This window comes from Paralichthys olivaceus, chromosome 7, assembly GCF_024713975.1.
Source record: "Paralichthys olivaceus isolate ysfri-2021 chromosome 7, ASM2471397v2, whole genome shotgun sequence".
Classification (NCBI taxonomy): domain Eukaryota; kingdom Metazoa; phylum Chordata; class Actinopteri; order Pleuronectiformes; family Paralichthyidae; genus Paralichthys; species Paralichthys olivaceus.
The window spans coordinates 13,544,343-13,558,147 of record NC_091099.1 but is presented as its reverse complement, the minus strand read 5'-3'; the positions used below and the strand labels follow the sequence as shown (position 1 = coordinate 13,558,147).

The following is a 13,805-nucleotide window of genomic DNA, read 5'->3' as shown; positions in this document are numbered from 1 at the left end:
CGTGGCAAAATAAGAGACTTGGTTATTACTTGACAATTTAATAGAATTGTTTTCCAAGAGCATCTCAATAATTACATCCTCAGTGTGAACAGCTACATCTTACAGCCAAACTACATCGTCACACATCTGAAGAGAAGGTAAGCATTCCCAGAGATCCATTACTGTATCTTAAAATGAAATACATGACAACATGTGGACTACTGGAGGCACAAATTAAACTCTTGCCACAGGTGAGTACAAGCTTATTTACTGGTACTTGTAGAAAACTTTGATGTTAAACTCATTTAATTCCATACTGAGTGTTTGTCAGGCAGAGATGTTGAGGTTTTTATTTCCAAACGCAGACATTCACAGCACCAGCGTCTGTAACATCCTGTGGTCTCTCCCCCAGCTGTGCACTGGAAGTTTTAGTTCAACCTTTGTTTCTCTTCACTTGTTCAAAGCGTCCGTCATCTCAGGAACAGCCTGAAGAGAAAACAGAATAGATTTACATTTAAATACTTAATAGTCATTTTACTCAGAACCAAACTCGGCTAATACTTTCTGTTATGCTGCTTTTAGACGAGGGCTGAACGTATTTGAGAACGCAAAGGTCAGTTGGTCTGGACATTCTCTGGATTTTTTTCTGCCTGCTCCCTAATAAAATGTCCAAAGAATGTCCCAGTGAGGCCAGGTCAGAATACAGCAGAATAATGTCTTTAAAATTCCCAGCAAGGGAATTGGCGTGTTGGTAACGTCTCCAACATGTGGCAGGAGTGAAAAAACAAAGAAAATACAAATATCTTAGGATGGAAGAGAGGTGTCATACACGTGGTTTACAAAACCGTGATTTCCACAGCCAAGTTTGTACATCATGTCCTGCCTCCTGCAAGCATTACCCAGAAGCCTCCATTCATCAAATTATTTATAGGTTATTACACAAACCATCAAATATGCTGCTGCTCACTCAAGACCCCAACATGCCGCGATCACACAAACATTTCTTACAGTCTTTGTAAGGTTGAAAAATGCACAGCGATCTTCACGGGAGGCATTTAGACCATAAATAAACACGCTGATATAACCAGTCATGTTTATTTAAAGAAGACATATTCAAAAGCATTTTGTGGTAAATATGAGTTAGTTATTTAAATGTATTAAATGGCTCTTCTCACGGGTGGAGAAACCTCAGTGCTGAACCATCAGTCACTGCCCGAGTTGGTCTGAGGTATCAATTGACCATTTGAGGAAAAAGTAGAAAGCCCATCCATTTTAATCAGCTATCTGAGGAGTGATCACATGTAAGGTGATCTCTCCCAGTGGGTCACAACTCTGCTGCCACTATCTATTATTACTAATCACTTCTACAGAGTTTGTCAGGACACCTGGGCGGCTCATGCACGGCTGAGGGGCTAAATAAAGCATGACCGACAGGACACACATGAAATTATAACCTACTAGCCTTTAACAAGCACCACTGGAATCCTGTCTTAGCAGTGCCTTCACTCGTGGCTCACTGACCCCCCACTACCAGACTGATACAAGGAAGCAGCAAAGTATGTAAGAGGCCTGGCGGGTGGAACCTGAAGACAAAACTGTTACAAGCTTTTGCTTTGTAACTATTGATCTTACATCTTCTGAGATGTCAATGTGATTGTCTCTTAGCAGCAAAGCTCCGACCACAACTCTCCTGATTAATTCAAGAATTTAATAATTCAACACATGCACATTTCCATTCCGTGGAATAAGGCACTGGGCAAAATGTAATAGTGAGAAAGCAAATATTCTGATTATCAGTCTGGACTTTCAGCAGTAAGAACATACCGTGTGAGTCCACACATACCTCATGAGTGATGTTATGGCTTCACTGCTTGGTCATTACCTCCAACAAGGAGGTTAATGTATGTTTTCACCCACGTCTGTCTGTTTGTTTGCCAGCTTTTAGCAGGATTTCCTGCTGTGTATCCAGAAACTTTTTCTCGCTTTCTTAAACAATGTGAGATTTATGTCACAACATTCCCAGGGTATAATGCGTGTGTGCCATTTGTTGGGCCTTGGTGAGTGTATGCACTCCATTAATTGCAATTCAAGTTCCCTAATGTTAGAGTCAGTGTCATTACTGAAGCAATCTGAATCCCAAAAGCTCACCTTGAAAAGATCAGCTACCAAGCCATAGTCAGCCACCTGGAAAATGGGAGCCTCTGGGTCTTTGTTGATAGCAACAATAGTCTAAATATAAAAAGAACATTTTCAGCACTGATACACAACAACGGCACAGAAACATTGATAATTTCACAAATACATTATTATATCAATTTAAATATTCAATTAAACATTTGATACTTAATTGTAAACAAAACAGAAACCCCCATACATCATTTTAAATGGTATAGTTATTAGACTTAGTGCTGTTTACTCATTGTGTGTGAGATGGCATTTGAAATGTTACTTCATGTGGTTCGAATTCTTTTGCAGCCAGGAAACAACTATTTTACATATGTTTCCATATGTCTTTGCCCAAACTCAAGAGAGCTGCTTGATAGCATTAGATTTAATAAAATCTAAAATCATTACATGCGGCACATTGTTCTGTTTTAAATTAAGTTTAGAACAAAAGTAACAGAACATGCAAAGTAAAATAAAAATGAGTGAGAAAAGGGGGGTATGGTAAAATCCTCGGCTCCAGTGACGTTACCTTGCTATCTTTCATTCCAGCCAGGTGTTGAATGGCTCCAGAGATACCGACAGCGATGTACAACTCCTGTGGACGTGAAGAGAAGACGACCAGACAAGTGTTACTTTCTTGTTGACGTGCAGTGTAATCCCAGGCTTTTGGAAAAGGTACACCTCAGAACTATGACAGCGCGGAGCTGACTGATGGTGTGATGACCGCAGGTGTGTAATCTATCGGAGGGTGGTGTGTGAAAAGGGTCAAACATTGTCGCATCACCCTAAACCTCCTGAGAGAACCATCTTCCTGCACTACCACAAGAGTATTTCAGTGACTATTTCATGTATCAGATAAGTCAAGCACTTTTGTGAACATAAAGTTAACTTTTCAAGCAACCAGACACAATCCACAGAATCTAACAGTTGCTATTTCTGTTATCGATGTAAATGATCCTCATCAGATTATGAAAACTGGGATGACTCATTCCAATTGAATCTTATATTTACTTGAATACCCACAGAACAATTTAATTTATCAAACCGAGCCTGACCCAAACCAGACAGGTATTCCATTTTTTCTTTCCCTGATTGCAGGCATGTGCAGTGTAAAAGTATTAAGTAGATAGCCCAGCCAATATGACCAAAGTTGACCCAAACATCCGAATATCATTTCAAAAGAATATCGTCATTATGACTGAGCAGTGTACAACTGCACTACAACACTGCTAGATCGTACTGTGTAAAAATATATGCACTTATTTATTGATGTTAATTGTGAAGTGTTTTAATTCTGCAACAGAAACAAGATTATCATTTGATTTTAGAATGGTGTCTGAAAGAGCTCACTTTATAATCCCTTGCATTGACCTTTCTAGCAGAAATAAATAAATGAGTAAGACAAAACAGAGACAAATCTTGTCAGATCGTACTTCAATCAGAAGAAGGAAATATTATCTAACATTCATAAAAGTGAACACAACCTGTATCTCCTATTTCGCTTCATACACTTAACATTTTTAGATTGGAAGGGAGAAGAACCAAACCTGATTTATAATCATAATTTATTAACTTTGTCACAACATTTTGAAAATCCAGTTTGGAGAGTCTGCCCCGGTCTGAGGCTCTGACCAGATATCCACTGCACTCTGTTTTAATGGATCAGCTAAATCATTTAGGGCCCTTAATGTGCCATCACAAGCATTTTGCAGGGGCTAATGTGTGGATAATCATAGAGGGGCTAACACAGCTGAAACACATAATGGCAACTTAACCTTTTAAAAGAGCAGATCAGACTTCCTGATGATACTGGATTGTAAGCATGCCAAAGATAGACAGGCATTTCTCAAATGCAGTAGGTTTGTATCCTCTGAGAGCTGCCTGCCTTAAGACATATTTTTAAATTAACCTATTCACCTTGCACCTACTGAAGTACCGAGCTGTTGCACCCAATGAAGAGAATCTTAATAACCACCTCAGAAAAGGGAAAACTTACTGGTGCAACAATTTTCCCAGTCTGTCCAACCTGCATGTCGTTCGGGACATACCCAGCATCCACTGCAGCTCTGGATGCACCAACTGTAAAAGTAATATTTTGAAATTTTCAATTTACCTTCGTACAAATAAGTGCCCAGGTAATTTTTTAGACAACATAATGACCCCACCCTACCTGCAGCATTCAGTTTGTCAGCAAGGTCATAAAGCAGCTTGAAATTGTCGCCACTCTTCAGGCCCCTACCTAAGAAAAAAAAAACATTGAACAAGCACATGTTACTGAACTCTCACCCCTGCTTACCAAAACTTAATAAAAAAGTTTAAAAAATCTTGCAACAAAAGAATCAGTCCAGCATATTATTAAGACACCTGAGCAAACCCAAATCTAACAAATGAATCCTCAATTAAAATAATTTGTGAAACATAGAAAAAAAGATAAGAGAGTTGACTCATACCTCCTGACACCACAACCTTAGCACTCGTCAGCTCTGGGCGGTCGCTCTTTGTCAGACACTGCTCCAGCCACTCAGACACTCCAGCGGGTGAGGACGCAGCAACTGCAGATCAGATATCAATGCCCAGTGAGAATAAAAATAATGACAAACAAGGTTTAAAGAGCTTTAAACAACTCCTTAGCATGTACTGCAGATGTCTTTGAATGACTCTGTTATTTACTGTACCATCTTCTGATTGGGCACTTCCTCCCTCTGTTGGCGCTGCCTCAAAGGACGTCCCTCTGATGGTGAGGACCTTGACTGGCTCATTACATTTCACAGTGCTGAGCGCATTTCCTATGAAAGTTTAAAATATGATTAATAAAAAAACATTGAACAAAAACAGTACAAGTACAAACTTGCCAGAGCCAAATCCAGACATTCAAACATTCATATCAAGTCTACACCAAAGCCAGGTAACATGATTTAACTTCTTTTTTTTAGCTTTCTCAAAACCGATAAAAATCATTCGTTACTTCTTCTACCATAATGACTTACCTGCATAAATGGTTCGGACAAAGGTGTCTGGAGACTTGATCTCAATGATATCTGACACTGGGGCGACATCCAACTTGGCAGCCACTCTGGGAAGCAGGTTCTGCAGATAAAATTAGGAATTAGCTAAGAAATATACACTGATCATACTTGAGTATTGAAAGTATCCGATGAAAAAGTACTGTAGATATAGAAACATTAGTAAATATCAATTAGGTAAAAATTAACTTGTTTAACAAGACATTTTGACACTTCAGAACAGGTGTATGGTGGGGAAATACATTCAACTATAACAAAATACATGCATTTCAAAACATTAAAGTGGATATTATATAGGCACTGCTCTGGCCTGAGATTTACCTTTCCAAAGGCAGATGCACCAGCACAGATGTGGGTGTAGCTGAACTGTTTTTGTACGGCCAAGATTAGTGGAGTCAACTCCTCTGAGGAAAAAGGTATAGGCAATTATTGACCCAGAAAGACAAAGCAAAAAATGACAGTAAGTAATTATCAGTACCAGCCTTCAGAAACACGTAAGCAGGGAAATCCAATGAAAACAGTCTCCTTTCCCTCAGTTACTAGATCAGTTTCCTTTGAGCATGAAGATTAAATAAACAAAAAGCATGAAGTATCCTTGGAGTTACATACCTGGCAAGGCCCCTTTATAGGAATCATGTTGGGCCACCAGAATCTTCTTCACACCTTGTACTGTGCTGATTTGCTCCACAACCTGAAAAGACACAAAAACAATCTGATTTAACCATGTATCCTGGTAATGCTCTATTGCTTCCTTATCTCTCATTTTCAACATACACTTTTCTACATTCAGTTTTTTTGTGTGTTTACGTAGCTATATATTCCTAAAAAATACAGATTGGTATATTATATATAGACAATGCTTCGAGTCTCATAGGATAACCTACCTTAGCACAGTTTGTTCCAGCGATCAGACAGGACACCTCTCCACCCAGCTGACTGGCAGCAGTGATGGCATTGAGCGTGATGGGCGTCAGCTTGTCATTGTTGTGCTCGGCAACCACCAAGGTGCTTTGAAACCTCTGGAGGAGACCAGTCTGGAGGAGGGAATGTCGACACCTCAGTTTACAGAGCCCACACAGACAGATATGGCTGTGTGCATTCAAATACCTTTCAAATATGTTTTACGCCAAATCATTTTTAACTAAATCAACTTTTCTGAAGAGGCTGTTTTATTTGCTGAGGTCCTTGATAAACTGTACATGTGATCAAATATGTTGGATGTTATTGGAATGAATTAACATATAAAACTAGTTGGTGGTGGACAAACAACCTTTGAAACAGCTGCCTCAGGTTCGGGTGAAGCAGGATAGTACCTGTCTCATCCGGACATGACTGACCAACATCAGCTGGGAAAGGTCGTTGTGATAAAGTCAAACTAACAGAGAACACCTATAATAACATAACATCATATTCTATAGTGTGATGTCTACCGCTGCCTCACCTGAGATTCAACACACGACTCTTCAACAGTAACACTTTCATAACACTGTCCTTTCGTAACTGAGGTTTCATAACCCCTCAGCTGGCTATGCTAATACTTTAGCATTAGCTCAAACACATAAGCTCCCTGTTGGCTCATATTCTGGAAATATCGCGATGCGTGTGTGAAACCAGAGTCAGGACAGGTCGAACTGTCGTGTCGCACGTGTCCATTCAATACAGGACCACGAAGTTTGACCTAAATTAGCTCGTCGGCTAGCTAGCTAGCTGCTGCGATGAAAACAAGCATGCTAACTGTGTTTAGGTTTTTGATTCCGTCGCAACAGTGCGTGTGTGAGCTGAAGTGTTGAGCTGAAGTGTTGAGCTGAAGTGTGACACACTCACCAGCTGCCTCAGGCTCGTTCTGTTGAAGGCTCTGTTCATGTTGTCGCTGGTTTCTGCTCCTCAGAGAAACTACAGCAGGAGCTGAACTGTGCCAAAGGTGATCTGACGTGTGTGACGACTTCTCGCGAGAGAAAACGGTAACTCAATACCCCCCCCCCCCCCTCTCCCTCCCTCTCTCTAAAAGTTAGTTAAAGTTGGATTGACACGATGACACAGTGAGTCAAACACGTGATTCATAACAGTCGTTCATTATTGTCATTTTTATTGTTCTTATTATTTTTCAGTTCCTCACTTCAGAGTAAAGTAGGACAACTTTTGGAAAGACAAACTTTTGTGGCTCTTTCTGTTCTTCAACCTATTTGTATTAAGTTCTCTATAAAACTACAGTTACAGCCAGAGTCTAAAATCTGTTATGACATTTCATTAATGCTATAAAACACTTGTTCACACATAGAAGAAAACAAATCAGGAAAATAAAGTTTACTTGAAATCATCATCGAATGTGCTCGGTGGAGCTTTTACCTGAATCAAATATTTACCGTAAAAATACCCAAAACTCCCAAAAGATTTAGGCTTAAATCTCAATCTCTCTTCTTTTTAAAAAAAAAGATCTTTAAGAAACGTTTTCTGAATAGTTCGTCCTTTTGATTCAGCTGCTTTAACAGCAGGTACGAGGTTTGGTTGGTTGTCTGTCTCTGTCTGAGTGGGTAAGAGAGAGAAGACAGATAAAGAAAATAAGAACCTGCATGGCTCATGTGGAGCCTGTTGTTCTCTGACTGAATCACTCATTGACTGTAGTCGAAATTATTGTTATTTAAGGTTTGCTGCTGCAGACTTCATTTCCCCCAAAAGCTCAATCTAAACATGATGCCCTCACACAGTATCTGCTCTGATGTCTCTCTATGGCCCTCTGAATACTGATTATTGTTTTATTTAAATATATGAATATATATATATAAACCTAATAATTTAAGGGTTTTTTTAATTTTCAAAAATTCATTACATGTGCCAGTCACTAAATCTAAATTCAAAAAATGTATGACAAAGAAAAAGTTGTATCTGTATGATGATCCAATATTTCTATGATATTTCATCCAGTAGAGGGCGCTCCACTGTGAGAATAGTCACTCAAAGAAAAGAAAAACATTTAAATAATGTTAACAACCAGATTTTAATCTGATTTATAATGACAATAATATAATGATAATAATAATATAGAATAGTAATCTATAATCTATAGAAATAGGCCTAATAAATTGAAATTAATCGTTTTAAATGTTTCACCACATTTTGGAGATACTAGGAAAAAAAACTTCATTACAAAACTTGTAATGTAAAAAGACAATGTAACTTATATTCCGATATATTGATAATCTGGTATAAAATCTCCACGTATTACTTATAATATACCAATTATTATTTATTATATAACAATAGAAAAATACCAAGGGGATTGAATGCCAAAGGAATTCATAATAATGTGAATAATGTAAATATATGATGTCACCATAAATTTGTATAATTGTAAAGGGAGTTAAGACAGACAGATACACACACACACTGACACACACACACACAAACACACACACACACACGCACACACAAGTTAATATTCTCAGCCTGTCCCACAAGTCGAAGAGAAAAAAAGGAGTGAGGGTCCAGCAGCAGACATTTGCATGACACCCTCTCCCCGGACTCAGAGAGGTCCAGGTCTACGTCACTGGTCGAGGATCTTTGTTTTCTCTCCACCTCTCTCCCTCTCTCACTCTCTCTCTCTCTCTCGCTCTCTCGGTGGAGGAATACAAGTTGATCATCCAGCCAGGGACGGGACGCTCTCCTCTTCCTCTCCTCTTCTCTTCCTCTTCTCTTCCTCTCCTCTTCTTCTGTCGTCCCGCACTGGGCCACTTCTCCTGTATGGTGGATATCCTGCTCAACACTTCTTTCTTGGATGATATGGGGGATCATTCAAAAAGTAAGATACTCCCTATTCCTCTCAACTCTGAAGGGGAGTTTCTTTCCTTTTACCGGCGTGTAGGATCTTGAATTTGATGTTAAATGGCTTCATTAATTTCCAACATTTGCAGAATAATATGTAAACCAGTTGTCCTAAAAAAAAGCTTGAATATTTTCAAGACTCTAAAATAAAGTTATAGTTCTCGTGGGTTTAAAGCGACACATGCAGTGGGAGATATTTTCAGCTGCTCATCATAATAATAATGCAGCGCGATATTCTTGCCATGTTTGTTCCGCTGCGCGCACGACAACAGTTCCTCTCCTTCAGGTGAAGGGGCTCTAACAGGGGGTGTCACACGGGGATTAAAATGCATTAATGCACGGTCCCACTCTCACGCAGAGAAGTCGGGAATCGCAATGTGTGTGGGCTGTGGAAGTCAGATACACGACCAGTACATCCTGAGAGTCTCCCCGGACCTGGAGTGGCACGCAGCCTGCCTCAAGTGCGCGGAGTGCAGCCAGTACCTGGACGAGACGTGCACTTGCTTCGTGCGAGACGGAAAGACTTACTGTAAAAGAGACTATGCAAGGTATGGAGGTCAATATGGTGCGGGACTTTATTTTAAATTGCTGTCCTGTGGGTTTTAGAGGCCTTGTTTTGTGCTGATGAAAGGAAAGAGCTGAGGGAGCAGAATATCCTCGATGTGACAAAGAGCTGCAGGCCTGCATCAGATTTGTGTTGCAGGATTTTCCTTTTTCTATTTTATTCAATTTGTTTCTATTGTTCTTCTTTTGAATGGTGCAGCTCAGCGTAACTTCCCTTTAATGCAATAATCAGGATCATTCGGGGACAATGCATTCATGGCACCAATCTGCTCCTTTCCCCAGGTTGTTTGGCATCAAATGTGCAAAGTGTAACATGGGCTTCTGCAGCAGCGACCTGGTGATGAGAGCCCGGGACAACGTCTACCACATGGAGTGTTTTCGGTGCTCGGTGTGCAGTCGACACCTCCTGCCCGGGGACGAGTTCTCCCTGCGGGACGAAGAGCTGCTGTGTCGGGCGGACCACGGTCTGCTGGTGGAGCGGAGCTCTGCTGGGAGCCCGCTCAGCCCGGGGAACATCCACAGCAGACCGCTGCACATCTCAGGTATAATTATAATTATTATAATAATTATTACTATTATTATTCTTATGCCTCTTTCTTTGCTCTTACTTGCTAAATAATAATTGTATTTTTTGTTTGGATATATAGGCCTAGTCTTAATACAATAATTTCCAGGCATGTATAGAATTATTGTATTTCTATATAATTATATGTATTATGTTGTTCTTGTCTTCAAATACAGTGGACAATATGTCTGTTCACTATATGAACGCATTGACCTCATAGGCCTACAGCCTGATAATATTTGGTATTTACAGCAAAACATTTTCCAAAATGAACATAATTAAAAAAGCATAGACTTTGTTATGTTTTGATTGAAATTGATTTTAATTTAATAAAGAGTTCGCAGGTTTAAAAGTGTATTTATTCATTTTAATCGAGGCCTATTTATACATAATCATTTCTTAAATATAAAATAATTCAATCTTTCCCCCCCCCAGAACCGGTTTCGGTCCGGCACCCTCCACATCACCGGGGCCACGTCCACAAGCAGTCCGAGAAGACCACCCGGGTCCGGACGGTGCTGAACGAGAAGCAGCTCCACACCCTGCGGACGTGCTACAACGCCAACCCGAGGCCGGACGCTCTGATGAAGGAGCAGCTGGTGGAGATGACCGGCCTCAGCCCCCGGGTGATCCGCGTCTGGTTCCAGAACAAGCGCTGCAAAGACAAGAAGAGGACCATCCTCATGAAGCAGCTGCAGCTGCAGGAGCACAGCGACAAAACCGTGAGTTCGTTCATCATGGCCCCACTCTTTTTATTCTATGAATCTAAAGTTTATTAAGTCAAATCAGCCTGTGCAACATCTGCACTTTATTTTTTTACTTGTTGTCTCTATTTCCCCATTAAACACGTGAGGAATTCCTTCACTCATTCAATACATATTGAAACCTTAACAACAGACCGTGTGAATAATCAGGAACCAGATGATGTTCCTGTAGTGTTAGTGGTGACACAATCAAATTATATATACTACCAGATAAAAAGCATTGTAAAATTAAATAAATTCAGATTTCAACATAAAACAACTCCTAACTGTAAATTAAAAAACGGAGAAAAAATTAATAATTGCTTCCATGAATGTTTTAAAGAACTAGAATAAAAACCTCTGACAACTGTTTCTTATTTTTTCATTTTCGCCTCCTCGCGATTCTGTAATAACATTTTCATAAATAAGAAAACAATTGTTAAAAAAAAAGTATCTTAATGTGTTATTGAGGAAGTGAATTTGGTAAAAGAGACAGAAATAAACATTGGCTAGTTTATTATCTAATTTACTTGTATTTATTCCTTTATTTTGTATTTATTAATTTATCTTTGTAAAATAAGATTTACAGGCTCAGTTTATACAAACGTTTGCATTTTTATAGATTCATGATTAGTTGATAATAATGAAGTTAAATCTAAATGTAATTTAAAGAAAAAAACTGCTTTGATTTGTATTTATCTTTTGCATCAACGACACTACTCGTGCAGGAGAGAATCCTTGGTGCAGAAATCACTTGTCCGGTTGAACGATGTGAACTGAGTGTTTTTCTCTGGTGTAGAATCTGCAGGGCCTGACGGGAACACCTCTGGTGGCAGGCAGCCCCATCCGACATGACAACACGGTGCAGGGGAACCCAGTGGAGGTGCAGACCTACCAGCCTCCCTGGAAAACCCTCAGCGACTTCGCCCTGCAGAGCGACCTGGACCAGCCTGCCTTCCAACAACTGGTACATGGATTATTATTATTCGGGATCGAAATTCAATCCGTTTCTGAAGTACAAATGGGGAATAGATTAGCAACCACACACACAGAGAAAAAGGTGACACGTTACTCAAGATTTATTTATAATGAAGAGTAATTCTGATTAAGTTGATGGTCTAGTCAAGCTGTTGTTGTTGTAGATGATGATGATGATGATGATGGTATATAAGATTCAAGAAATATAATCCTTGATTAGTCCCACAACAGAGACAGTCAAAAACATCATTAAAGTAAAAATAAGTAAACATGCAATACTTGGTAAATGTGAGGAAATGGACAAAAATGAAAATATGAATTTAATAGAACTATTACATTCATTGTAAACAGAATATATACAGTGATGGTGATGATATATAAGATTAAGATAATCCTTGGTTAGACCCACAACGGAGACAGTCAAATATAGTTCCATAAGTAAACCTTCAATATTTTTAACTGTGAGGAGATAGAAAAAAATAAAAATATAAATGTATTATTGTTATTGTAGTAGAATACAGTGATGAAGTTAAAGAAAACGATGTCATTCTTTATTAGTCCCAACACAACGGATAACAGTATAATAAGTAAACCTGCAATTCTATAATATAAAAAATATATAAATGCAATAAAACTAATGTAAACAGTGCAGAGTTTCAAATTAAAATCCAGTTAAAATGTGCTTTTAAAAGCATTAACAAGAACGTTGTTTTTGTGACAAAGCTCATGGAGTCATGTGATGTGTTGATGGGTTCTGAGATGATTAATACCATTGATTATTGTTTTCATATATTTTTAACAGATATAATTCTCATGCTTTAAATAAAAACATGATGACTCCTGTGTCCTCCGGCAGGTGTCCTTCTCTGAGTCCGGCTCTCTGGGCAACTCCTCGGGCAGCGACGTGACCTCCCTGTCGTCGCAGTTACCGGACACACCGAACAGCATGGTGCCGAGTCCCGTGGACACGTGAGGAGGCCTGGAGGTCACCGGGAGCCCCCCCCCTCCACACCCACCAACACCCCGCACCCAGCTCCTCTTAGCGGCTGCAGGGAGGAGGAGGAGGAGGAGGAGGAGGAGGCGCTCAGTGACATTCAATCAAGAAGAAAAACCCAATAAGGGACCAGGATGGATGGATTATATTCGAGGATGTATCCCGGTCTGACTATTCCCTTTGACCCCGGCCTTGCTCAAGGACACTTCGGCAGCTGCTGACGGACACGACGCTGCAGGCCTCTCTCTGATGCATGAGCCCGAGCTGGACACAACGTGATGGGGAATATGTTGGAAAACATCCTGTAACTGGACGTCTGAGAATTTAACACGTACCATGTTCCAGACTCAAAGACAAAGTGTGTAGATGATGCATGATTTGTAAGTTTCAATATCGACTCTTGTACATTAACTGATGCGCGTTTTTCTGCAGGAAGAAAATTAAGTTATTATTAATATTATTTATTACGAGGACAGACATAGTGGATCTTATCAATAAAAGCATAGTTCTAACTGATTATTTGCATGAAAATAATCTATTTGTTCCGTGAGGGATTTCTTTTTTTTAAATAATGGCCCTGGACAAAAAAAATAAATCAGCGTTGAGGTAAATGGAAATGTTGCTTATAATGTTTGACACTGTTTCAGAGCTTCAAATTCAAACTTTGCAGAGGATTACTTATCATAAAAACACACTACAGGTCTAAATAAAGAGAAGTGTGTAGATTGGATTTGGATATTTTAGTGTTTAAAATATATATTTAAAGTGACTTTTGAGTGAACACAAAAAACGGATTTTTTAAAAGTCCTTCTCAGCCAAGTGGATCAGTGACAGATGGATGACAAGATATTAGTAACATTTGGCCTGTGTGTCATAGGTCAGAGAATCAGAAGCTACAGCCTCAGGCCATGTTTGACTGAGATCATCATTATCTTTATTATCAAGGCATCTGGATGCAACAGCCAGGGCTTACA

General features: G+C 39.5%; 2 protein-coding genes across 4 annotated transcripts; one reads left to right on the top strand and one right to left on the bottom strand.

The window, feature by feature from the left end:
- Positions 1–22: 22 nt before the first annotated feature.
- etfa (electron transfer flavoprotein subunit alpha) lies at positions 23–7,133 on the bottom strand. Its single transcript, XM_020079185.2, has 12 exons — positions 6,993–7,133; positions 6,053–6,202; positions 5,778–5,859; positions 5,490–5,572; positions 5,133–5,232; positions 4,821–4,931; positions 4,596–4,697; positions 4,316–4,384; positions 4,142–4,224; positions 2,675–2,740; positions 2,128–2,208; positions 23–465 (listed from the first exon to the last, which is right to left on the bottom strand). Exons 1-12 carry the CDS (start codon positions 7,029–7,031, stop codon positions 430–432), a joined length of 1,002 nt encoding a protein of 333 aa, XP_019934744.1. The 5' UTR covers positions 7,032–7,133; the 3' UTR covers positions 23–429.
- isl2a (ISL LIM homeobox 2a) lies at positions 6,994–12,959 on the top strand. Of its 3 annotated transcripts, none has more exons than XM_020079183.2 (6): positions 6,994–7,129; positions 9,346–9,535; positions 9,834–10,093; positions 10,552–10,838; positions 11,659–11,826; positions 12,694–12,959. In XM_020079183.2, exons 2-6 carry the CDS (start codon positions 9,363–9,365, stop codon positions 12,808–12,810), a joined length of 1,005 nt encoding a protein of 334 aa, XP_019934742.1. In that variant the 5' UTR covers positions 6,994–7,129; positions 9,346–9,362; the 3' UTR covers positions 12,811–12,959. The 3 variants fall into 3 exon arrangements, with proteins under 3 accessions (XP_019934742.1, XP_019934740.1, XP_019934741.1); XM_020079181.2 differs by lacking the exon at positions 6,994–7,129 and adding an exon at positions 8,786–8,964; XM_020079182.2 differs by lacking the exon at positions 6,994–7,129 and adding an exon at positions 8,811–8,964 and having other exon boundaries at positions 9,351–9,535.
- Positions 12,960–13,805: the final 846 nt, after the last annotated feature.

Coding starts and splice junctions, on each gene's coding strand:
- isl2a (XM_020079181.2), top strand. CDS start 8,907: ATGGTGGATATCCTGCTCAACACTTCTTTCTTGGATGATATGGGGGAT. Junction 10,094..10,551: donor CAGACCGCTGCACATCTCAG/GTATAATTATAA, acceptor TCCCCCCCCCAG/AACCGGTTTCGGTCCGGCAC. Junction 10,839..11,658: donor AGGAGCACAGCGACAAAACC/GTGAGTTCGTTC, acceptor TCTCTGGTGTAG/AATCTGCAGGGCCTGACGGG.
- etfa (XM_020079185.2), bottom strand. CDS start 7,031: ATGAACAGAGCCTTCAACAGAACGAGCCTGAGGCAGCTG. Junction 2,741..4,141: donor CTGGGAAAATTGTTGCACCA/GTAAGTTTTCCC, acceptor TCACGTCCACAG/GAGTTGTACATCGCTGTCGG. Junction 2,209..2,674: donor CTGGAATGAAAGATAGCAAG/GTAACGTCACTG, acceptor TTTTATATTTAG/ACTATTGTTGCTATCAACAA.